The sequence below is a fragment of the Delphinus delphis genome, chromosome 9, assembly GCF_949987515.2.
Source record: "Delphinus delphis chromosome 9, mDelDel1.2, whole genome shotgun sequence".
Lineage (NCBI taxonomy): Eukaryota > Metazoa > Chordata > Mammalia > Artiodactyla > Delphinidae > Delphinus > Delphinus delphis.
In genome coordinates, this window is record NC_082691.1 from 17,475,461 (window position 1) to 17,501,557 (window position 26,097).

General features: G+C 41.1%; 1 protein-coding gene and 1 non-coding gene across 2 annotated transcripts in view; one reads left to right on the forward strand and one right to left on the reverse strand.

The window, feature by feature from the left end:
• The window catches only part of SLC26A4 (solute carrier family 26 member 4), a 49,362-nt gene extending 28,914 nt beyond the window's left edge, over positions 1-20,448 (reverse strand). Inside the window, exons 1-7 of the mRNA XM_060019846.1 lie at positions 19,993-20,448; positions 18,338-18,477; positions 11,075-11,185; positions 9,209-9,393; positions 8,436-8,600; positions 2,912-3,064; positions 2,724-2,806 (exon numbers count right to left, since the gene is read on the reverse strand). Coding sequence (XP_059875829.1) covers positions 2,724-2,806; positions 2,912-3,064; positions 8,436-8,600; positions 9,209-9,393; positions 11,075-11,185; positions 18,338-18,477; positions 19,993-20,156 — 1,001 coding nt within the window. The 5' untranslated portion in view covers positions 20,157-20,448. The remainder of the gene's footprint in view (positions 1-2,723; positions 2,807-2,911; positions 3,065-8,435; positions 8,601-9,208; positions 9,394-11,074; positions 11,186-18,337; positions 18,478-19,992) is intronic.
• TRNAE-UUC (transfer RNA glutamic acid (anticodon UUC)) lies at positions 12,681-12,752 on the forward strand. Its single transcript has one exon. It is a non-coding gene; the product is annotated as a tRNA-Glu (tRNA).
• Positions 20,449-26,097: the final 5,649 nt, after the last annotated feature.

A 26,097-nucleotide genomic window follows, 5' to 3' on the forward strand; every position in this document is an offset into this window, starting at 1 on the left:
AGATGATTTCCTGGGTCACAAGATCTGACTGACCCTTTTAGAGCCTGCTGGTTAAGAAAAAGGTTAGCGATGGGACTTCCCTGGCAGTCCAGTTGTTAGGACTCCGGTCTTCCCATGCAGGGGGCACGGGTTCGATTCCTGGTCTGGGAACTAAGATCCACATACCGTGCGGTGCGGACAAAAAGTAAAAATTAAAAAACAAAAGACAACAACAAAAAAGAAAAAGGTCAGTGAGAGAATGAGGGCTCCTCGTTTAGTTGAATCCTAGTGGGACACTCAGAAGCTGACCAGACTTGCAGAAATTGTATACTTGGCCAAGCAGGGGAGTAGGGAAGTAAGGCAAGTGGTCACAGTTTTGGGGACAGTGTCATTGGGCCCTGAGCGATACTGACATATGGCATTGGCCCTCAGTGGGACAAAAGGAAGCTGCTGGCGGCGGCTGTGCTTTTACTCCCTTATTGGGGGATTGATGTGGGGAGGGGATGAAGAGGTGGGTAGCACAGCGTTTCTCTTTGTTCCTCTTCCTTTCGTCCTACTCACCTTTCTCTCCTTTCCTTGCCCTTTTCCAATCTCTCCACAGCACCCTTTCTTTTTCAGGTTTGTTAACGTTATTAGACTTGTTTCAGTGCTACCAAAAAGTTGCACAAGACAAATGGGATCACTGCCCTTGGGGAGGAGCTCTGAGTCCTGGGGGCCAGGCAGGTTAGGTCAGCTGACCAATCACACCAGGCGGTCTGTCAGAGGATGCAACTTGACTAACCCAAGAGCAAGAGGCTAGAGATCCATTCTCAGCAGGAGAGCAGCCAGGAAAGCTCTGGATAGGGTCAGAAAGGATCACTGAGGGCGGGCGTCCTCAACCCCCGGGCCACGGACCAGTACCTGTGCACGGAGATGAGCGGCGGACGAGCGAGCGAAGCTTCATCAAAGCTTCATCCGCTGCTCTTCGTCGCTTGTTTTACCGCCTGAACCATCCTCCGCCCCACCCGACCCCCACCCCACTCCGTGCAAAACTTGCCTTTCATGACACTGGTCCCTGGTGCCAAAAAGGCTGGGGACTGCTGACTTAGGGCAGCAAAAATGAGTTCCCTAAATCTATTAATGGAACATGAACTTATGGGACTGGGCATTTGCTATGGACCTTCTCTAAGAGTTACACCCTAGGAAGCCTGACAACAGGGATCTATGAAATATATTTTTTATGTAGCTGTTTATAACTACTCAAATAATCTGTTAGGGTGAAAACGCCATAACTCAAATAGCCAACACTGCATCTTTTTATCACTAAATTTATACCAGCATCAGGATTCACTATCAAAATGTTGATCCTCTAATGTAAAGTTTCCCAAACTTACCTGAGCATTAGAATCACTTGAAGCCCGTTTGAAAAATATTAATTCCCAGGCCCCTCCTCTGGAAAGCCTGGTTCCATAGGTTCGGGGTTGGAACTAGGAATCTGTGTTAACAAGGGCCTCATGTGATTCTTAAAAAAAAGTGAGTTTGAGAAACACCAGAAAGAATGATATGTAAGTTAAGCCCCGTGTAGCCAGCTGTAATTTTTCTTTTTCTTTTGTTTTTTGAACAGATTAGAAGAAATCATAAGATTAACCCAATGGCAAGGCAGCAGTTCCCTGTGGAATAAGCCCCGGGACTGAGCTGGCCTGAGGAGTTTCTATTAAGAGCATCAGAAACAGACTGTTACTGGTCCCTCAGCTATTATTAAGGGAGGGGAAACCAGTACTTACTAGTTATCTAACAGCAAGTCTAGTCATAGATGCTATAAGTTTATGTTACAAATGTAATAAACATCTGGGTTTCTTTTTCAATGTCATATGATGGAATTATACTGTAGGACCCTTGGTCCACTTTGCACTTTATGAGCGATCTCATTGGTGTTTTACAGCAAGTTCAAGTTGAGATTTCAGTGGTTTGTCATTCTCTTTGTGTCATAGGAGAAACTGCCAGGGCCACAGGACTAGATGGTGACAGAAGTAGACAAAGAACCTTAGTTCTTTACTCTTTTAATTCATCAAACTATCAAATATATCAAACCTCCCTTAGAGATAATGCATTTTATTTATAGGCACAAATGATATAATTATTATCTAAGATGGATTAAACTAAATGGAGGAGAATTTAGGCCAGATGTCCCTTTTTCCTTAAGCAGATTGTTCTCAGTACAATAAATGTTACTAACCATGATTCTACAGTATGTATAGTATACTGTAATTGTATATGTGAGTTTAAATCAGGAATCTGGCATTAAAAGTGCATGTCCTGCCACATTTTAAGAACATAAAGAAAAAGAGAGGGCTTCTCTGGTGGTGCAGTGGTTGAGAGTCCGCCTGCCGATGCAGGGGACGCGGGTTTGTGCCCCGGTCCCGGAAGATCCCACATGCTGCGGAGCGGCTGGGCCCGTGAGCCCCGGCAGCTGAGCCTGCGGGTCCGGAGCCTGTGCTCCGCAACGCGAGAGGCCACAACAGTGAGAGGCCCGCATACCGCAAAAGAAAAAAAAGAAAAAGAAAAAGAGAGAGCATATGCGGGTCTCTTTCATACAAATGGCTTGATCTTTATCTACACACATACTGTTTATCTGATAGTTTGCACAAATGGGTATTTCTTTAAGATCACACACAAATAAGACCAATGAAATGAAGCTTAAGTTTCATTTAAACAGAAAGTACTGACAATATATTAGTATTGCCTAAGAGGAACTCCATACTCACCCACTTGGGATGGACTTAACAATGCCAGCGTTATAGTTTTTTTCCAGGTCAACTCCATATGAAATGGCAGTAGCTATTATTGTCTGAAATAAAACAAAAGAGGTTAAAAAAAAAGTCCATTTGTTTTAACAATTCCTTTCTTATCAAACTAATTAATGCTGAATTTTCTAATTACACATTCTACTTACCACAATCACTTCTATAGGAATAGGGACTGGGATTTTGTGTTTAAATCGATCATTTAATTCCTTAACTGCCATACAGATGATAATGGTGAGTAATCCAGCAATGAAATCAGCAAGATTAGTGTTACCAATATTTTGAAAAATCTCAATTAGAGTCTGTAAAAAAAAATGTTTTTATATAGTTCCCATATGAAAAATCATATCATCATCAAAGAGCACTTAAGAATTTCATGTAAAATTATAAAAATGTGTTGGTTAATATACAGACCACTGACATCCAATCTTTGCAATATATATACCAAGTTATTAATGATGGTTAACTTGAAGTGGTAAAAGTATGGGTGATTTCTGCTTTCTTATTTTTGCTTATCTGTATTTTTTACAATAAGAATGAGATCTTTTAAAAGAGAGTATATCATTATATCCTGTCTTTTGCTTGCAGAAAAGCTTTAAAAGTTTATACCTTAAGTGGTTTTACAGGTGCTATTAAGTGACCTAATTTTCACCATGTTCACATGTATTATTGAGATTAAAAACTGATAAACCAAAAGTCCCAGTTAACCAATATTTTAGGTAAAGCTCTTCACTAAACCTGAATGATACAGATGAGAATAAAAATCCCTAAAATTCTTCATATGTAGATACATACAGACTGATCCATTCTTTATGGCAAAGAAAAGCTATTGAATTGATATATAGGTCAAGTATAAATTTTTGGAAATTAATTTGGTACTTAGTTCAAACTTGAACTAAGGTGACTTAAATAAAACTAACTCTTTCCAAGTGGACAGACAAGACAGCTCAAGAAAAACTTGTTTTGTTTTGTAAATAGGAGGTTTCTGGGAACCAAGGGAGATTAGCAAGGAAGAATCCCGGAGGAGAACACTAATATCTTTGTTACAGGAACTTCAGTCCTGTAGAAGGCATGACTTTAGAAGGTATTCCTCGATTCTTCGAGACGACTAATCTCCCAGTGAAGGTTACCTTTCTTTGAATGAGTCCTTTTATAGATATATTTTTATATGAAGATAAAATATTACTTAAAATAATTATAACAACAATCTGGTAACAGTTATGTATAGTGCTCACTGAGTAATGTACGAGTCATCTTGCCAGCAACCTCCACCGCTTTGGAAAACATTCAGGAGTAAGGGAATGAGAGGAGAAGCTACTGTGCAAGCAAAATACATGCCACCAAGTGCTTGAACAAGAGTTCGAGAATCTGACTTGTAGGAAGCCTCTTGGACTTTCACTGACTATTTTTGCCCTTGCTTTAAACACAATACTAGCACATTTACTTTGTCTGCTTTCCAGAGTCAGTAAAAATTGCTAGAGGCAGATACATTGATAGTAACAAGATGATGCAAGTGATAGCAGGGTGAAAAAGGAAAACAAAAAAAAAAACAAAAAAAAAAAACTACTACCACAAGCGGACACAACAACTCAAGAATTTAAGGCATTTACCATAGCAGTAAAGAGCCCTATACAAACAACTCAGAGTCTTGAAGTTATTGCTGTCTGGCCCTTTACATAATCAATTTTCTGATGATGACCCTGATTAATTCATGAGCTAGATATAATACCTCAATTAATTGTCTATACAATAAAGGTTTACTCTCAATGCAAGACGGAAATATTCAAGCTTAAGAACAATCAGAATACCTATCCCGATGCTAAAAACTTTCACCTTACAAAAGTGATCACTACAGGATTGTCATGTAATCTATGAGAGTCACTTAGACCTTCGAAGAAAAAGCACCTGTGGTGTATTAAAAATGTAATATGAGTTGCAAAAACCAAAATCAGTTTATATTACACAATTGCATCAAACAAGGCATATGAATATATTAATTACCTATACTGAGTAGTTATTCAGAATCTTTTTTTTAATTTTTATTTTATACTGGAGTATAGTTGATTTTATTCGGAATTTCTTATGAAAAGTTCTACAATAGAAAGCTTAATCTATGTGGAAATAAAATTCACCCATAGAAACTGAAGTAGTCAGATTGTACTCAAAGATATAGAAATGAGACTTTGCGAAAGCACTGTAAAGTAATTCTAATTTAGTTTACTATTAAAATACTTACTCAAATGTGTTTAAAATATGGATATACTTATGATTCCATATTTCAGCCTAGTATTCTGACCAGTTCAAATCAAGATAATGAAACTTTTCAGAATGGGTAATATTTTACTATATTTCCTACCATGCTTGGAGAATTTTAGAACCATTTCATTTACAGAATTTCTTCCTTCTGGGTATATGAAGCCTTAAGTTAAAAATTATACCTGATATTACATATGAGGAAATTCACTGGTTAACTTTTGGTGCCAAATTTATTTTAATTCATCTTATCTCTATGAATATAACAAATCCCTCATAATCAGCCCTTGCTGTCAGGCATCTCCTCCTACCAGAACTTCTGTTGCATATATAAGATCAACCCTTAAAATGTTACTTTCCTTTTATAATGGCTTCATTTTTACATACTGAAATAGATTCGAAGTAATGAATCTGATCGAGCTTAGTGGTAGCTCTCAAAACTCCCACCATCTGGGCAGAACTTTTCCATGTGGTTTTCCTCCTCATTAGGGGAAGAAATGGGGAGGTAACATCAATTTAGTCAGCAAGCAGAAAGGCTTCCCTTGTCTATTGAGACAAACCATTCAGAGTGAACGGTAGGAAGACATAACCACTTGGAAATGGACTGTGTGATTTACTTACATGATTGAGTAGTTACCTGGTAGCTTGACTATTACTAGTTCTGAATTCTGACAATTTTCCTTTCTGTCTCTTGTACATCTCTGGCATTTGTAAACAAGTTTCTATTTTTCTTTCTTTCCCAATATTTCCTCCTCCCATTACTTGTATTCATTATTTCCTTTTTTTTTTGGAGGAAGGAGCAGGCAGGCGATCCAGAGCACAAGCTTATAACAAAAGGGATGTTAACTACATTCCAGGGACAGCATCTTACAACAATCTTACAGTCTTTCCTGGAGGAATCCACAGCTGCCCTGCATGTGTTGAAGGATTCTTTCACGAATAATCGCAACTGGTAATATCATAAGCAGAATTCTCTGTTCAGGTACTGAGTGGCTCATTCAACCCTTATGCAATTATTTCCAGACCTGCTGATTCTTTTTTTTTTTTTCCAGAGGAGCAAGCTTATATTCATCCTCACACAAGAATGATTGAAGTATCTTTATCCAACTTGGCTGGCCTGGGAGGAATTGCTTGCAGAATTCTGTAACACATTCTAACCTGAGGCTTCAAGAATAATGTTCAACAGGACATAAGTCACATAATAGTTTAAAAACTATTTTTGACCTTGTTCTAGTGTTTCCTGGTTACTTTGGTCTCTGTTGAAAGTGGGGTTATTTGTAGCAAGCTTCATCTTAAACATAGTCCTAGGAGACCAGAAGGACTATTTCTGTCCCCTGTGTGTGGAAGTCCAGCAGTGGCCAAGGACCCAGGTCACCCAACGGCCTAGGCCTCCTGTGATCTGTGAGGATGCAGGCCTAGCAATGTTCACACGAGGAGGCGAGCACACTCAGTCGGAGTGTCTTGGTGGATTCAGGAGTAAGTGGCTTTGTACAGGGAGTGAACAGTGCCTGGCACATGGCAGGTTTCAATAAATACTTATTGAAAAGATGAATGAATGACAATGAAGGAATAAATGAATGAACAGTTGATAGAGAAAGTAGGAAAGCAAAAAAAAAAAATGGTGTGTAGGGACTGCAAAAGTGAGACAGCCTCTCAGAAAAAGGTAGTCAGAAGGTCTCAAAGCAAACCAAGGTCTTAGTAGGAAAAAAATCAACAGTGACAGAAATAATGATGAATGAAAAAACATCTGCTAATACGCTGGGTCCTTGGGAAGTGAACAGTAAGTTCCATGAGGTCTGATCGTCATGATAATGAAAATAACAATAATGAACTGGATTGTTACTATGAGCCTGGTATTGTACTAAGTGCTTTACACAAATTTTCATTTTTAATCCTCAGAATGCTAACAAGCAGCTACTCTCATTACTCCCATTTTACAGCTGAGAACACTGAGGCTTAGAAAAGTTAAATATGACATGACCAGAATCACATGTGTCATAGGTGGTGGAACCAAGACTTCAACTCAAGTCTATTGAAGTTCAAAGTCTATGATCTTTTTTTTTTTTTTTTTTTTTTTGCGGTACGCGGGCCTCTCACTGTTGTGGCCTCGCCCGTTGTGGAGCACAGGCTCCGGACGCGCAGGCTCAGCGGCCATGGCTCACGGGCCCAGCCGCTCCGCGGCATGTGGGATCTTCCCGGACCGGGGCACGAACCCATGTCCCCTGCATCGGCAGGCAGACTCTCAACCATTGCGCCACCAGGGAAGCCCAAAGTCTATGATCTTAATCACTATGTTAAACTGGCTCCTCTACCTAGTCCCACTGCCTAGCACAGTATCTGGCCTGGAATAGGCACTCGGTATGTCTGTTGAATGGACAGAGTAATGTGGGATTATGGCACTGCTGTGAACCTGAGCAAATTCCTGTCCACCTCACTAATTTTTAGATATGTATGCATGGCCTTACATCATTTTAGAAGCTAATACATGGGTCATTAAAGGACTCAAACTCATTCTTAACGCTGGCACATTGTATTTGCCTTGTATCATTCTCCCCAAGCTAGGGTGAGATCATGTTACTATTACCACCATTTTTCAAGCGTTGATAACATGCTTTATATAGAACATACATTTAGATCCAAGAACTTTTTCAAATCTAATTAGTGTGATCTACATCCTTCTTTTGCATCTCTTTTGCATGTTGAATCATCTCTGAATCTAATGTTCCTCTTCGTCTATAATTGCTGAGACATTTACATTATGCATTTTATGGACTCTCACAGTTAAAAAGGGCTTTAGAGGTACATTTCCAATCATTTCACTTTATAAATAAAACAGAAAAGAAGCCTTGAGATGTGAAATAATAATTTCAAAATAACACTTTTTTTTTTGAGAACTTGTTATATGCCAGCCCCTAGGCCAAGTGCTTCTCATATATCCTTATTTAACTTAATTGGTAGATATTACTACCAATTCCATTTTATGGAGAAGGAAGCTGAGGCATGGTGATTTGCTCATGTAATAGTGCAAATAATAAACAATAGGGTCAGGATATGAATCTCATTCATCCAAACTGAGCTTTCAGCCACTGTCCTACACCATGTGTCCAAGGTCACTTAGCTTAGCAGAGGCAAAATTGAGAATGGGGTTCAAGTCTGCTGCCTCCCAGGCCAGTCTTCACTGTGGCACTTTGTTTTCGTTAATATTTTTAAGAGCAATGATACTTCTGAAACTATTTTGATCAACTGAGAACAATGTTTTACAAAATCTGCCTTTTTCAATGTTACCCCTGATTCTACTGCTTCTTTCAGAGAAGAATGTGTTCAGTGACTCCCAAAGTATGGCATGGAGGAACGTACACTCTCCAGACTCAAGTTCAAGAGGAAAAGTGAGCCATCCCTGGATTAAGAAGCAGCACTTACATAGATAATGGAGAGAATTCCATTATAGTTTTTGGTTGAAACATTGAGGACAATCTTTAGCTGTGAGACCAACACTTGGAAGGCAGCAGCTGTTGTGAATCCACCAACCAAAGGATCTGCCAGGTACCTCACAAGGAATCCAATCTGCAAACCTCCAAATATCAGCTAGAACAAGAAGAAGGATGGAAAAATTAAATGTTTGCCTGGGAGAAGGATCAACCCTTTTGAACTATTAATGAATTAAACTTAACACCAATTAAAACTCTGGTAGCCTGCCGATAACACAAAAATACTTGTAGGAAAGAAATCTGAATTTCTTAATGCCCTCTCTCCTCCACCACTCTAAAATTTGAAAACCATGTGTAGTACGAACATTAAGTATTTCTAGATATGTAATAAGAAAAGAAAAATTCATGTAGCTTATTTCTGTGACTTGCAGTTTCCATGGCTCTGCTCAACAGAACATTTTTTTTCTCTTTATGGGTTCTGGCACATTTCCCTTCTCTTAGTCTCATTTGAATCACACATGTTCTTCTGCCTTTTTTTTTTTTTTTTTCTGTCTCTGACTTTGATGATTAAGTGAGCCTTAATAAGTGGGGGCTTGCTGATTATTTTAGCATCTGACCTAAAACAATATAACTTAAAAATAACTTTGAGGGGTCGGTAAATTGATTTGTTTTGCTTTTAAATGAATCTTTAAGTCCACATGCTCTACAGTTAATTCTTTCAAATACAAATCATGCCAATCTGTATATTCCTTGTAAGCCCATTACCTGTATGATTCCAACCAAAAGAGTAAGGGTGCTCGCAATCAATACTCTTGCTGCGTCTCTAGCTGCAGAGTCTATCATGGTGGTATTCAGTGTAGTTCCATTACTGCTGGACATGAGAAAGTGTTCGTCGGGGGCCATGCTCAGAACAACAGATCCCACCATTAAACTGACCACTGGGAAAGGTCCTGGGGGGAAAAAAGTCTCTTATCAACCAATAATTATTAATCACTTGTAAATCAACTATACCTCCATAAAAAAACTTTAAAAAATTATTATTATTAATTGCAAATGTTTAGGCTCAACATGTCTACATAGGATTAGAAAGATGTGTGAAGTAATTAGCTGTGATTGGGAAAATACTGTTTGTTCACAAAAAAAAGCTAAAAAGTAGATGCTTCAATGCATTCATGACCCAGAAATGAGCAAGAGAGACATGTAGGTGGGTCATTGTAATACAGCTTTCAGACTGCTTTGTAAGCACACAGGAAGGGTGTCTAACCTATCTGTGTGTGATCTTCACGTATATGGGTGGGACATGGGGGGTGGAGGGAGGAGTTGTCAAGAAAGGTTTCCTGGCAGAAATGGCATACTGGCTGAGCCATTACTTGTTCCATCTTATTTTTATTACAGGTAAGTTCATTTCCTAGAGCATCCAACGTCCTGATCTCTGTGGAGATAAGGACCTTGATCAATATCACCTGATCAAAATTAGGTTAAAGAAATAGCAAAGAGAGTATAGAGTTTCTCTTTTTCTCTTTCCAAGACAAATTTTTTCATATCAAATGCCAGTCTGTAAGATTCTACGTTTCAAAAGTACTTTTCTTTCAGCAGCTGCTCCATTCACTACTGATGTTTTTATCCATGATGATGATGATCCTATCCTTTGATCATGGAAGGCTTTAACAGCTGGGAGGGCTCAGTACCAAAATCCAGTAACCCGGAGTGTCTAAATGTATAGAACACCAAAGAGAAACAAATCAGCTTCTGTGTTCCTCACCTCGCCATGCATTTGATACCGATCTACTCTCCCAGGTGAGAAAGTTATTTTAGTCAATAACCTCATTCTGATCTCCTTTTATAGACAAGGCAATATGCCAGACACTGGGGGAAATACAACGAAGGATAAGGATATGGGCTGGGGATATAGTAGTAGATGGCTGCATTTGTTTCAAAAGGATTGCCCAGGTACACATGTCTAGCCAGCAGATGGATGTAGGCGAAAAGTTATCTCAAGTGTAAATGTCAACGTTGCAAAATAGCATTAAAACACTCATTTACTAGAACATTTTAGCAGAAGAAAATTCAAATTTTAGGAAGTTCAGGAAATAAATCTATTTTGGGCCATACCAAGAAGGACAGCCAAGCTCAGTTTCTAAATTGTTGTGGCACGATTTTGCCAGTCTTCCAATATTAGTGACTTAAAATAAGTATGCTCTTTAATAAGACAATGAATATGTATTTGATGAACATAATTTAGTAAAAGCTAAGTTAATCTAGTAAAACAGCAGGTTTGAAGACCTCTTGAAGATTTTTTTTCCCTTGTCATTTTTAATTTTAGAACACTTTCTAAATATAGAGTCAAATGTATTACATTTTTGAAAAGCAAAACATGCTAAGATTTGAAGGTAGACTACAATTTTTTAATAATCTTTCAATTTTCTCCTCTTCATTAAAAAAAAGGGGATTAAGTGTAAAGCTTACACTTTACACTTAAGAACCATTGCATCATTGAATAGGAAAAGCGGGTAAAGCACTGATGCCCCATCTCCCTAGAAAACATTAACAAAGATATGGAAGCAGAACACACATAATATAGCCCAAACACGTTAAATGTGAACAAATAGAATTGTATATGCTTATAATTACCAACTGAGATGTGTCTTGATGTTCCGAAGATAAAGTATGTCAGGATAGGAAAAAAAGCAGAGTAGAGACCATATCCAACAGGAACAGCAGCTAGTAGAGCATACGCCATGCCTGAAAGTACATCCAAAATGATCAAATTCAGAAACAAAAGTTATGCTTTATGTCTACGGTACAGAGAAAGGCCTTTTCATAGATCTCTTCAACTTACAGCTCATTCTGAGTGATTTCCTTACTACGCTAGGATGCAGAACATGATTCAAATCAGCTGGGATAATGATTGCAGCTCACGTATCACCTGCTCAAAGGAGCTGACTCAACTGATTAGTAGCTCAATCATCAGGTGAGTGGAAAAAGAAAGTCAAGTCAGTTGTTGATTAAAAACTTGATCAAGGGCTTCCCTGGTGGCGCAGTGGTTGAGAGTCCGCCTACCGATGCGGGGGACGCGGGTTCGTGCCCCGGTCCGGGAAGATCCCACATGCTGCGGAGCGGCTGGGCCCGTGAGCCATGGCCACTGAGCCTGCGCGTCCGGAGCCTGTGCTCCGCCATCGGAGAGCCCACAACAGTGAGAGGCCCATGTACCACAAAAAAAAAAAAAAAAAAAAAAAAAACTTGATCAATTCAGTTCAAAGGCTCAGGCTGGGTTTGTCTGAATTCAGTGTTTCAGTGCTGTGAGGAACACAGTCATTGTTGCCTGCCCTTTCTCCTTTCTTGTGGGGGAACAGAAGTTAGATCCAAACAAAGAAAAAATCTGACCTTTGTACATAGCATAGGCTCTCCACTGAGGAGATCAACACCTTCGCTAGGCTATCCCAAGTGGCTTCTGGGTCCATGAATGTCACACTGTATGGAGAAATCTCAACCTTTCTGTGTACATGGCAGTGGAAGACAATAATGTGTTGGCTTTTTGTTTGTTTTTTGCCTTAAACAACAAACATCTATTTCTCACGGTTCTGAAGACTGAGAGCTTCAGGATCAAAGTACCAGCAGTTTCAGTGTCTGGTGAGGGCCCTCTTTCTGGTTTGCAGATGGCTGCCTTCTTGTTGTATCCTCACATGGCACAGAGAGAGTGAGCTCTGGCCTCTTCCTCTTTTTATAAGGGGACTCTACCTGATTACTTCCCAAAGGCTCCCACCTCCAAATATTATCACAATGGGGATTAAGGCTTCAAGATAAGAATTTTGGAGGAACACAAACATTCAGTCCATAGCCCTTTCCTTCTCCTGTGGGTTTTTTTTGATTAAATGCTTCTTAGGTAGTCAGCACATCTTACTCTCTATTACCTCCCTACATTTTACTCACTCACAGTGAGAGAAAACCAAGCCCTTTGACCTTTGGGTCATTAATAAAGGATTACATTTATAACAGTAAAAAAAAAAAAGTGGCAACAACCTAAATATCTTAGCCTCTGAGTGCCCCAAATTATTTATTGAATGAATGTTTCAAAACAGGGAAGTGGTTAACTAAATTATACTGTAATTCTATGAAATGAAGTTGATGTGCTGCATAGAAATAATTTACTACTAATAATTTACCTATCTCTAGTACAATAAAGTGCATATAAGAAATAAGTGAGAAAAGGCAGGATTCAAAATAGTGATCAGGGAATTCCCTGGTGGTCCAGTGGTTAGGACTTGGCACTTTCACTGCCATGGCCCAGGTTCAATCCCTGGTCAGGGAACTAAGATCCCACAAGTGAGCAGAGCGGCCAAAAAAAAAAAAAAAACCCACAAAGTAGTGATCAGTATGCATGCTTCCACTTTTGTTAAAGTAAACGTGTTTGTTGTAAGCATTTAAAAATATGAAAAGATTTAACAGAATTCAGGTATGCAAAGACTATAATATAATAAACACCCATGTACCCACCCTCTAGCTTAAGAAGTAAATTATTGCCAGTACAGTTGAAACTCTCTATATAGTCTTTCTCATTCACATCGTCTTTCCTCCCTCCACCCTCAGGAATTAACCACTATCCTGAATTTAGTGCTTACCGTTCTCACACATTTCTTTATACCTTTACGTGGATGTGCATTTATGTGTCTAGTAGGATATTTACTAAAATATGGGTTTAGTGGGTTATCTATATGCTAGGATCAAAGGAGACTTCTCATTTGTTGAAGAGGTATTTTTTTCATGTTCCTTATATGTATTTTCTAGTTTCCCACAATAAACATTCATTCATTCAGCAACTATTGATTATGTACCCTCCATGTGCCAGGCACTGTTCTAGGTTTGGGGGAATATGGGAGTGGACAAAACAAAGTCTCTGCCCTTAGAGAGTTTTCATTCTAGAAGAATCTGTATTACTGATGCAAATGTTTTCATATATAAATTACAACAAGGAATTGCAATAAACAGTCATCCCAAGAGCATAGAGTAGAAAGGTGAGGCCACAAAGGGAAGACAAGAAAAGAAGGAGCAAAAACAAAAGCAAAAAAAAAAAAAATTTTTTTTTAAATATTAAAAAATAAAAGAGGGCTTCCCTGGTGGCGCAGCTGTTGAGAGTGTTTTTTCCAAGTATTTGTATTTTTTTCAAGTCTATGTATTATTTTCAAGTCTTTCTCAAACTTCCACTTGCCTAAACTGGGCTCTGCAGTCCTTACAGGCCTGGAAAATGGGGGCTTTTTCAGTTTTCACAAAGTATCCTATTTCAGGACAACTGCTACTCAGATATACTGTAAGCATATTATAAGGGAATTTGGTACAACAATTTTGAAATTACATAATTTGTAAAGAAATCTAAGCCATTGATTTAAACTATGGAATCTCTTGTGTTGGCACCCTTCCTATGTAGGATGGTGGCACATATTGATAAAGGTGCTAGCAAACATTCGGAAGCATCTAGAAGGCAAAAGTATCCATAGAAAGTAGAGAGCAGGTTCCCCATAGGTACGATTAAAAATAGCACTAGGGGGCTTCCCTGGTGGCACAGTGGTTGAGAATCCGCCTGCTGATGCAGGAGACGCGGGTTCGTGCCCCGGTCTGGGAGGATCCCACGTGCCGCGGAGAGGCTGGGCCCGTGAGCCGTGGCCGCTGGGCCTGCGCATCCGGAGCCTGTGCTCTGCGACGGGAGAGGCCGCAGCAGTGAGAGGCCCGAGTACCGCAAAAAAAAAAAAAAAAAGCACTAAAAGGGCTGCATTGATTTCTTGCTGCCTAGTGGGAACTTTCTGTTAATAATAAAAGTAAAAAAGATTTCATGATCCTTAGCATTTCTGGCTTCTCAGTAACTCCGATGAGTTTTTCCCTACCCCTCAGCTGCCCAGCCAGTGGTTATATTGGTTATAGCGTGGACCTTGCCATCCCTAGAAACTGCAGCGCCACCTCTGAGATCTCAACGTTGAGCCTCCTGCTCTCCACCTACAGCCACCTAGCCTCCCTGCTCACCTACTCCAAAATCCTTACTGCAACATTTCTTTGTCCTCAGGAGGCTTCTAATCCATGAACGGATCCACTATCCTTGGCAGCCTCTCATATTCACTTGCCTCCTTGTCCATAGAATTTTCACAAGTACTCTGAACTTCCTGGCTTCACTCTCTCTCTCCTTCCCCTGTCTTCTCTGGTAAAGCCCCAGTCTGGCCAAACCCAAGCATCACCCTATTCCATGCCAGGATCCAAGCAGCTGGATAACTGAACTAAAGTTCTCTACATTTGGGCTGGCCAGTTTCACATAAATTTCATGATCACAAGCCCCAGATGGGAACTCCACACTGCCTGGCCATCCAATTTCATTTCCTCAGGAAGTGTGCTTTTCCTCACCCCCAGATAGCTACTCAGACTTCCCCTACTTCCCTCAAACTTCCCATCCCCCTTCTCTATACAGACACTGTTTAGAGATGAATCCTAGACTTCAACCAAAACATGGACTCCATGAGATGCCTGTTGGCTTTTTACCAAAATTTCCAATCTCTCTGCATCTGCACAGTTTTGTCTGTCTTTTCTCCTTTGAAAATGGAGGGAAAATATCCCACCTATCTTTAAGGAGCAGCCCTCCCACTTCTATCCTTGAACCGATCTACACTTGCTCCTTCTTGTCACTTCTAGTTGTTTCTCCTCTACCTCATGGACCACAGATCTCATGGTCCACTGGGTCACATCTGTGTTCTAGTACCTCCTATATTAAAAGAAAAATATATCCTCCCATCACTCTATCTTTGCCTTTTATGCCTCTGCTTACAGCCATTTCTCTACTCTGCTTCACAGCAAACCTTCTTAAAAGTATTGTCTGTGTTCCATCACCAAGAGCATTCCATACTACAGACCCCTCTATCCTTAAAAAAAAAGGAAAGAAAGAAAGAAAAGAAAACAACTCCTCTCTTGGCTTCTGACCCCACATTCCTCAGACTGTTCTTTTTCTCTAACTTCCTGAGCCCAACCTCCTCATGTTTCTTTGTGGCCCCTCCTCAACTCCCCAACCTTTAAGTACTCCAGCTCCATTCTCCTCCCCATCTGCCCTTTCTCCCTAGGTAGTTTCAGGCATTCCCACTCCTTTAAATATCACCTCTAAAGTGATGCTTTCTGGACTTTTATGTCTAGCCCAGACCTCTCCAATGACCTTCCCACTTCTAGTATCTCCAACTCCATATTTGGCGTCTCAAATGTGGCATGTCCAAAAGGAAATGCTTGGTTTTCCATCCCAGTCCTGGTCCTCAGCCAGTCCCAATCCATCGGTATATTACCCGTGATTCCTGCTCCAAAATACATTTCAGGGGACTTCCCTGGTGGTACAGTGGTTAAGACTTCTCACTTCCAATGCAGGGGGCGCCGGTTCAATCTCGGGTGCAGCCAAGCAATGTATATATTTATTTCAGATCTCTGCAGCTCTCTCTAATCTCCTGCTTGATTGGCTTCAAGCCGAACCATCTATCCTCAGGGCTGGGACTTGGGAGAGGCAAGCGAGCAAGCGAAGTGCCTGGGGCGCATTATTGAAGAAGGCCCCCAGAGAGTAACTCATTTACGCATCTTAGTCCTGGCCCTGTCTAACCTTATCTCCTCCTGTTCACTCCCCCCAGCCCGCCCCCTCCTCCACCCACACTGGAATTCTTCCCGTTCCTCCCTTGAAAATACTATGCTCTTTTTGACCTCAGGGACTTTGCACCTTTGCCTGGTACAACCCTTCTTTCTGCTCCTTACACGGCTGTCTCCTTCCCATCCTCCTGACCCTGATTAAATTTCACGCCCTCAGGAAGCCTTCCTTGACCACTCTAACTAAAATAAACACTCCATCCCCAAATTAATCCCTATTCAAGCCTATTTAATCCACCATAACAGATATCACAATCTGTAATTATTTTTCTATTTATCTGCTTATTTATTTAATTCCTCTGTCTCCCACTTAAAATGAGCTCCGTGAGGTCAGTACCCACCCATGCCTGTCAGTAAACCACTGAATCCCCATGGCTGGCCTACATATGTTATTCGATGAATGAATGATGATGAATGATGAATGAACATACGAACGAACCACGTTCACCTCCCAGAAATTCACCTTACAAAGATAACTTCATAGAGATAATGTTTCTGGAAAGCGTATCAGTCATAAAGTGAGGAACTGCATCGTTTATAAATTAAGATCCTAGGAATTAGACTCTGGGTTCAAATCCCAGCTCCACAACTTACCAGCTCCATGACCTTGGACAGGATGCTTAATAAACGAAACTAAAACTAAAGTTAATTCTTATAAGATACTTGTCTATGAACACTTGGGGGATATAGCTTGAAACACCATTTTTCATACATAAAGATGATTCATTATCAGGAATGCAATTCAGTCCTCTTTAGTAAAGGTTTACAGGGCCACCTATTTTGTGCCAGTCTCATGCTAGGCACTGGCTAAACAAATATGAATTAGACAGTTCCTGTCCCCCAGGAGCCACAGGGCGTTACCATGTCACAGCTATTAAAGTCCACTGTGTACAGGGCACTTGGCATCATTTAACGTATGAACCGCACCGCCCCACCCACCTTTGTGATTGAAAACATGGTTGGCCAGGCTGTGGCTCTGCACTGGGGCCACAGAACATCTTCCTTCTCTGTGGGAATCTCCCTGGCCTGATCTGAATAATGCTGAGAGCTCTATAGGCAAATTTTGTCTCATGGCATTGCTCAACCTCTATTACTAACTTCTGAAATAGTCCATTTCCAAGTCATCTCTCTACACACATTTCTACCCCACCCTACTTCCCATCACTTGGCAAACTGAGACTTACCCTTCAGGGAAACAGCTCTGATGACTCCTCCTCTAGGAAGCCATTCCCAGTCTCCGAAGGCTGGGTTGAGTGCCCCTGTGTGCACTCCCTTCCCAAGCAATGTTACCCCTGCTATACAGTTGGTCCTTCCATTGAACTGTTATCTATCTCCTCACTGGACTATCTCCTCACTGGACTATGAGCTCCTTGAAAGCAGGTGGTGCATCTTATTCATGTCAGAATACCTAGTGCCTGGCACCTACTAGATACTCCATAAAATGATAATAAATAAATGAGATTTCTGTTTTCATGGTCCAGAAGCTTTGTAGAGTTGAGGCAAGGGCAGAAGCAAGACGATGGGGGTGGAGGACAAAGGAGAATGCCCATACTGCTATGCACCAGCCATGCAATAGATTTCCAAGATGTTCATGGAAATGTGGCATAAAGGCAGTTTAAAAAATGTCCTGTGTTGGGACATTTTGCCAAAAGATTAAAATACGGGGATGGATTTAAAAAGGGGAGGGGGAGGTAAGGGGAGAAAAAGCCACTTACGTGTAGTCCAGGCTAAAATACGTCCTTCCCTTTCCCTTAAGTCAGTTTCAAACTGCAGGTCAAGACCATGTATGCAATGTAAAATAATTTAACGGCCTACAATCATCATTTAAAAAATATAAGCAGAATAGAATAGGACAGAATAGAAAATAGCAGAGTGTATCACCTGTAGTGAGGGTAAATATTATTTCACAAAACTTGAGATATGTGTGTATAGATCATGATGTAATGCAGATTTCTTACTGTGAGTTCTGATCAGGGAAAATTGGGAAGCTGCTGCTTAGGTGATAGGGCTCTAGTTGGAGCCATGCAGCTAAAGAAGCAGCAGGGCTTCCCCGGAAGAGAACTCCAAGGAAGAGGAGAAACAGGGGAATCTCACCACTAAGGGGCAGACTCTGGAGGAAAGATGAAGGCTGTGGAGGGTGAGCAAGCCTTTGTTGCAGACCCATGAGAGCGAGGGGAGAGTTAGGAACGGCTGCTGGAGACTGCAGTTCTCCATAATTTGGGAGCTAGTCCACCACCATCTTACCTTGCAGTGTCCCCACTAGCCCAGTACTAAATCCCGAAATGGTATCACTAAGCAGCCATTCCTTGATCCGGTATTTGGGGAGCCAGTCCAAGATGGGCAGGAGAGTCTTCAGCACACCAAGTGTTCTCTTTCTTGAACAACTGTCAAAAGGCAAGAAAACTGGACTTCCAATCCAATCTCCATCACAGCCCACTGCAAATCACAAAGTTTTGAACTGAACTCTGCTAATGTTTCTAACTATTTAGAAAAAAGGATAGGAATTGCATGGAAAATACTAACAGTGAAGTGCTTACCATGTCTTTGCCAAGAACTCTATTTACCCTTTTAAATGCACTGTACTAGAAAACACAGGATTAAGTGTTCCCTCCCCTCTCCCACCTTCTTAATCCTCTGAGAAAATATCCCTAAGCAAGAACCCATTTTCTGGTCCAGCCCCAGATTGATCAATGTAGGGTCTGTAAATGGAGATTAATTTTTGGACTTCTAACCCAGGCACTTTCTTCTTCTTCTCTTTTTCTTTCAAGAAACATAAACAAACTCTGTATATTTTGGCAATAGGAGCTTGGAGCCAGTTTTTACAACCCTTTACATGATGAATCTATATCTTGCTGCACCTTGCTATCCAGTTTTTAAAATTCAACAACCTATAGGTAAAAGAAGAAACGTATTAAAAGTAGGTGAACACTATTTGACTCCTGATTCAAATAAATTATTTTAAAAATTATATTTATGAGACAATTTGAAATTTTGGACTTAATTTTTTATATTAAGGAATTTTAAAATTTTTGAGTGTGATAATGGAATTGTGGTTGTATTTTTTAAGTCCCTAAAGATATATACAGACAAAATAAAAAAACAAAAAGAAACACCATATGGGACTTACGTTAAAAAAAAAAAGTCGAGCGGGGCAAGTATGTGGTGAAACAAGATTAACTTTGAGGTGATCATATTTGAAGCTGGGTGATGGGTAAAAACATGGGCGGGTTCATTACACTACTATGCCTACTTTTGAATGTGTTTGAAATGTTTTATAATAAAAGGTTTTTTAACAGAAAGAAAATCTAGCAGCAGCTGATAGTTCCCTTTTTGTTTGTGATATCTACTTACGGGTGTCCCGTTTGGGTTTAGAGATTGATGCAGGTTCTTCTCGGGGGGCCCTACTGCCTGACAGTGGACAGCTTGGAGCACAACGCGCTCCGTGTTCTCGCCTTCACTTCGTGTCTCTGAGTGGCATCCGTCCTAGATGAGTTTGGGGCTTTCAAGGATTCTTGGTCAGGTGACGGGTTACCCATCACCTCTCTGTAATCGAGCACCTTGCTCTCCCACTCTCCTCAGCCTAGCCTTCACGAGAAGGCCGTGGGGACCCTCCGTACCCCAAGGCGCACTCCAGGTGCCCTCAAGAGAGGAAAAGGAGATGCGGCTCCCCGAACACACCCTCTCCAAAGATGAGTTTCCGAGACTAGGGTCGATTCGGGCCGAGAATGATAGAGCCACTCTCCCACCGGGAAGGCCAGAGTCCGTGAGCTGACCGAAGCCGGGTCGACCCTGCAGGGCGGCGCAGCATCCCACACTCCGCCGCCGGGCACGCCCGCGGGTCGGCGCGCCCGGATTCCCGGCTTCACTGAGCCCCGCGCCCCGCCCGCCGCGGCTGCTACCTGCAGCCCTTGGCCAGGCTCTCCCGCAGCGTCTTGCGCTCCTGCAGGCGCCGCTCGTACTGCTGCTGGAAGGCGAGCTCGCTGTAGACCGGCCGCGACACCACGTAGCTGCAGCTGTACTCGGGGAGCGGCGGCGGCTCCAACCTGCCGCCCGGCGCTGCCATGACCTGCGAGGCGGAGGACGACGAGGAGGGAGGAGATGGAACGAGGGAAGAGAAGAGGAGGTGAAGACCGCCCGTTAGCCGCCCCCGGCCGGCCCCACCTGTTGGAGCCGATCCCCGAGACCCTGGTCCGCGCGCTGCCGCCCTCTGCGCCCGGGCCCGCAGCCCCCGGGCGCGCACCTCCAGCCTGCAGGGGGCCCTGAGGACCTCTGGGTTCCGAGCCTGCACCTGCCGCCTGGCGCAACCGGACTTTAATAAGAGAGTGAGCCCGGCGCTGGGGGGCGGCGGGAGCCCGACCCAGTCCCCTCAGATGGGCAGCCAGGGCGCTGTCCGCGTCCTGAAATCTCCCCAAACCCGGGCTGGGGCTCGCGGCGCGCAGGGGGCAGGAAGGGGGACCCTGTGAACATCCCTCTCTCCCCGCACCCGACCCAGGGCGCAGCGCCAGGCGCGCCCTGGGAAAGAAGCACAACCCCCGGGGCCGGGCGTGGAACCCTCAGTTCATGCTCCCCGGGTCCCGAGGCTGCGCGCGCGCTGCAGGCAAATTCCAGCAGCCGGGCGCGCTCTTCCGGGGACAGAACTTTGGGCGGGTGAGCAGGTCTCACCCCTCGGCCTGTTTTCCTAGCTTCCTTCTCGCACTCAGCTTCTCAGAAAGAAGGCTGTACTGTCCCCTGCCCGGCGGCTCTGTGTCACCCCACCCCCCTCCACTAGTCCCATCCCCAACCAGCGATGCCTCCCCGGGAGTTAAGCCAGGGCGGGGTGGGGTGCGCTGCATCTTCAGCGACGATCTCACCTGCTTCGGCTCAAGTCCGGCCCGGAATGCCCCCGGGACAGCCGTTCCGCCGCCTTTATAGCGCTCGCAGAAGGCAGTGAGACGTTTTATTTATGGAGCAACAGAGACACCTTAGTCCAAAAGAGGGACACACAGGCAGCGGTCTTTTCCCCACCTATCCTACCGGGAAAAAAAAAATCCTACCCCTCCCGAATTCTTTCCCTTTCCCGAACCAGGAAGGCTAAGAATCTTACTGGCTGTCACCCAGGGGCCACCCGAATCCTCACTCGCGCCCTAATTACTAACGTGGGTTACGAGGTCAGGGGCGAAACAGCCTCTGGGAAATTTGTTACGGAGAGCAGAGCCCAGCGTGGAAGAAGAGGTCAGCTATTGCGGGGAACGCTGACCTTGACCCCTAGGTTGTATGAATCCGGAAGCTCCAAGGTCTGACACGCAGCTCTCACACCAGGTGGAGAGGAGGAAAGGAGCAGTGGCCAGTTTTGCATTTAATAAGACTTTGGATTTCTAGAAAGTCTTTCTTTAGAAGTACCCAGTGTGTGGTGGTTATAGAGAGTTCATAATTTATTCATAAATGTTAGATACGAACTTTTCTGTGTTTGTGTGTATTTCACTTCACAATCAAAATCAAGTGCCCAGGTGGCCCCTTTTCTTACCTGACTGACTCTGGTTCTTTTGATGTTTCTTCTCGTTCATCTGAACAGTCAAGGAGGGAATAAACTGGACTAAACAGGAATCAAGACTAGAAGAGAGTGAGTGGGGAGTCTGATGTATCCTACTTAATCAGTGTTTTGTCTTCTGCTGGGATGAATCTTGCTGAAACTGACTAATACGGGTTAAGATGAAGGGAAGGAGAGTTTGGTAAACAGGAAGATTCTCTCCTGATTATCAGTAAATGCAGAAGAGGCTCTAAAATATGGACCTTCTGGACACCAGCCTTCAGTTACCCAGCTGGAAAATTCAGACAATGACCATTCTATAAGCAACAGGAAACAGAATCCTCACAGGAGAACCCTAGTGTAAATCCCCTGAAGTTGTATTCAACATGGTGTGGTGAACATGTGTGTGTTTTTCTGAGGGATGAATGAGTCAACAGCTTTCAACAGATCTTCCAAAGCTTACTTGACCATTATTAAGGTTAAGAACCCTTGAAGAAAGGACCTGAAAAGAAATCCAAGGACTTCCCTCGCCGTCCATTGCTTAAGACTGTGCTTTCAATGCAGGGGACACGGGTTCGATCCCTGGTTGGGGAATTAAGATCCCACATGCTGTGCAGCCAAAAAAAAAAAAATCCAGGTCATGAACTTTAGAATTTCTATCTATCTGCAGAGGAGAATACATACATATATATATATATATATATATATATATATATATATATATATATATATATATATATATGTAGTTCTAGAGACATTTTTGGTTATCATACTGGGGGGATGCTACTGAGATGTAGTGGAAAGAGGCCAGGGATGCTACTAAACAAACTACAATGAAGTTTTCAGTCCCTCTAAGTTTCTGTATGTTATTCGAATGTACATTTAATAATAAGTTGTTATGTGTACTAAATATATGCATCTCTCTCCATATATACAGTACACTGAAATAGAGGCAAGTTTTTTAAAGTAGCTTCTGAATGTCCCCACTTATCACACCCCCACACACACCTTCAACGTCCAGTTAAAACACTGTCTCAAGCATGAACAGTGCTTGAGTCTCTCAGAATTAATCCAGTTACTTCTCTGGATTGTCTTGGCACCTTATCTGGGCCTCTCTCTTTAAGACACCTCTCACTATCTAGCTTAGTATCATAATTTGATTTACATACAGGTCTTATCTCCCTCACTAGACAAAAACTTCTTGAGGGCAAGCACAATGTCTCCCTCCAGTCATTATTACCTTCTATAATGTTTTCTAAAAAGATATAGCTATAGCCCAAACATATTTTTTTTTAAAAAACTAAAAATTGTGCTACATATTGGTCTACAACTTTTTTTTTTTCAGTTAAGGCTATGTTAGGAATATTTTTCCAGGTGAATATATATGGATTTTTCTTAACTTTTTAAAAAGCTGTCTAAGATTTCACACTATAACTCAGTTCCACGGTAACTCACCTAGACGATTCACAATTCTTTATTGATTTAATTTGGAGGCATTCTGTGCAAATATAAATATAATCTGTGTCTCATTCTGATAGGCATTTCTGCTCCCTGTCACTTGCTATTTTGAACATTTTTAGTCTAGTCCAGTCAGCTCTGTGGACCACTTCGTATCACTACTTGGTGATCATATGGTGATGGTAGCAATTCAAAGGAACAGGGAGTGGGTTAGAGGTCTCAGAAGGACAGGAGAAAAGAAGCTATCAAATAACACTAGGAGTCAATGGTGTAACTTCCCCTGGAGAATAGACAGAATTCTTTGAACTGCATCGTTCTAGATAAGGATTCGGTTTAACAATTATCGCACTATAATAAGACTTACATGTACCTGGATGAATATATTGCCTTTTTTTTTCTTTCTGTTAAATGCATTTTCTTTTTCTTTTTTCTTTTTTTTTTTTTTTGCGGTACACGGGCATCTCACTGTTGTGGCCTCTCCTGTTGCAGAGCACAGGCTCCGGACGCGCAGGCTCAGCGGCCATGGCTCACGGGCCCAGCCTTTCCGCGGCATGTGGGATCTTCCCGGACCAGGGCACGAACCCGCGTCCCCTGCATCGGCAGGCGGACTCTCAACCACTGCGCCACCAGGGAAGCCCTAAATGCTTTTTCTACTGAAGAAATATATGGTGCATGGACAGAATGGCATCTCCCTTACAGGTTTCTATAAAAGTATAGAACTGCTTTTCTCACTAGTCTGAATTTGGCCATCCTTTAAAAATAGAAACGAGTAGGAGGTGATAACAGCTGACTCTCCCCACCCAATTTACTTGTTATATTAAACACCTCAAATTACTCACTTTAGAAATCAAGCTTCACCTGTTTCACATAGAGGTGGGTGGTTCTTATTTACCAGAATTTAATCATTTCCAGGACTTCTTTCCAAAGAGATAGATGTGTCACTTCAAAAAGAAATGTCAGACAATATTATTGTTACCTTCCAGCACTTATTTAGCAGTTAATGCTGATTAAAATGCATTTCCTTATTTATATCCTTTAGGCATTTGGAGTGTAAGACAAAGTCCACTATTAGATCTGCACACTCACTTATTTGTTCATTCATTCATTCATTCATTCATTCAAGGACTTATTAAGAATTTATGAGTGCTGGCCATGATACGGTGATGAACAAAGAAGCATGAACCCCAGTCTCATACCTGTGGGTGCAGCAAACATTCACTACATGGTCACAAGTTGTATATTATATTTCACTGATTCTAAAATGCAGATTTTTCACATTTTATCAGGACTCATAATTGATGGTGTGTTATAGTTCAATTGGCAGCATTTTTTTTATTTCTTAGTGGTTCATAAAATAATTGTGAGTTTTACAATTAATGGCATAATAGAATTGATGAAATCTGAATATATATAAAATCATAAGTGTAGCTATATATTTGAGTGATTTCGTGTGTTACAAGAATGACTTAATTGAGTCCTGTGTTTATTTAAATTGAGAGAATTCAGTCTTGCTACCTTCTTCTGGTCTAGAGGGCAAATTTTACTTAGTTTCTTTTTCGTCTTTTTTTTTTTTCCAACTTAAAAATTTCTCTAATCAGTAGAATTGCAAAATAACAGAAATATGCAAATAATGCCCAAAAAGTCTGTTTTTAAAAGCAACCTAGATTCCGATTTTTATCATTTTCTACCTTTGAACTGTAATGTTTGTACCTTATTTCTTGCTTTTTTTTTAAATGTAGAATTGAATTGAATCACTTCTGTTTGGAGGCAGCATTTGACTCACTGTTAACATTTCAAAAAGAAACACTGTCTACTTTTCATATTGACATTGGTGAAAAACCAATTGCCAGGGAAAGTCATTTTCCCTGGGAATTTCAACTCTGATCTGTGAGCTTTATTTTTATTATGTTTGTTAATTTTCTCAAGACAATAGATGCTAAGTTTCTGCCATATTTAAATAAAAAGATAACTTTAACTTTCTCTTTTTCTGATCTCTCCTCTGAAAACTGATTTGTCTTATTTTCAGTAAGCATACAGTTTTGTACTCTATTGTTTTTCATTTATTTCCTGAATGTTACTTTTTCCCCCCTCTCCAGATATAAGATCTGCTCCTTAAAGACAGAAATAATATGTTATATGTCTCTTATGGTATTAAAAAATTAAATATGTCTGTAGTGAACAAGTTGGAAAATATATTAAAATTGAAAATAGCAATCATTTCTTATCACCCACATAATCTCTGCTAAGCTTTTTGCTTATTTCCTTCTTGTTTTTTTTTTTCTATGCACACAAACGTATATATTTCAAGCAAGTAAGAGTATAATGCTAGTCTTGTTTTGCAGCTCTACACAATACCTTGGCAAATTATGACAATGTAATAGATACTGGAGAAATACTTGTCTAATTATTGATTGCTTTATCATTTAATGATGGGATCTTGAGAAATCATTGCCTCTTGAGGAATGAAACTTGTTTTAAAAGATGAGAATTTATTCTTTTTTAAGAAAATCACTAAACAAAAGAATTCTTTCCAAACATGTGTGGCAGTCCATTCCAATTTCAGGCAAATTTCAGTGTCAATAAATATTCATTTTTATATAGTATAATTCAGTAAATGTTTCAGATAGTAGAGGAAAAACCACATTCTTTAATATAAATCCAAATTTGATATTGTCTTAGTAAAATTCTCTCTCATGAGATAAATGAAATAATGGCACTTTTTTAAGGCAAATTGTAATTTGAGGGCCCACCCAACTATCTTATTACTTAAATGTATTTAACTTTTTTTTTTTAAATGTATTTAACTTTTAAAAAAAATTTTAAGGTCTTTTTTTTCCCCTTTTTTTAAAAAATTGAAGTATAGTTGATTTACAATGCTGTGTTAGTTTCAGGTATACAGCAAGGTGATTCAGTTTTATATATATATATATATATGTACTTTTTCAGATTCTTTTCCCATATAGGTTGTTCCAAATATTGAATATAGCTCCCTGTGCTATATAGTAGGCCCTTATTGGTTATCTATTTTATATATAATGCT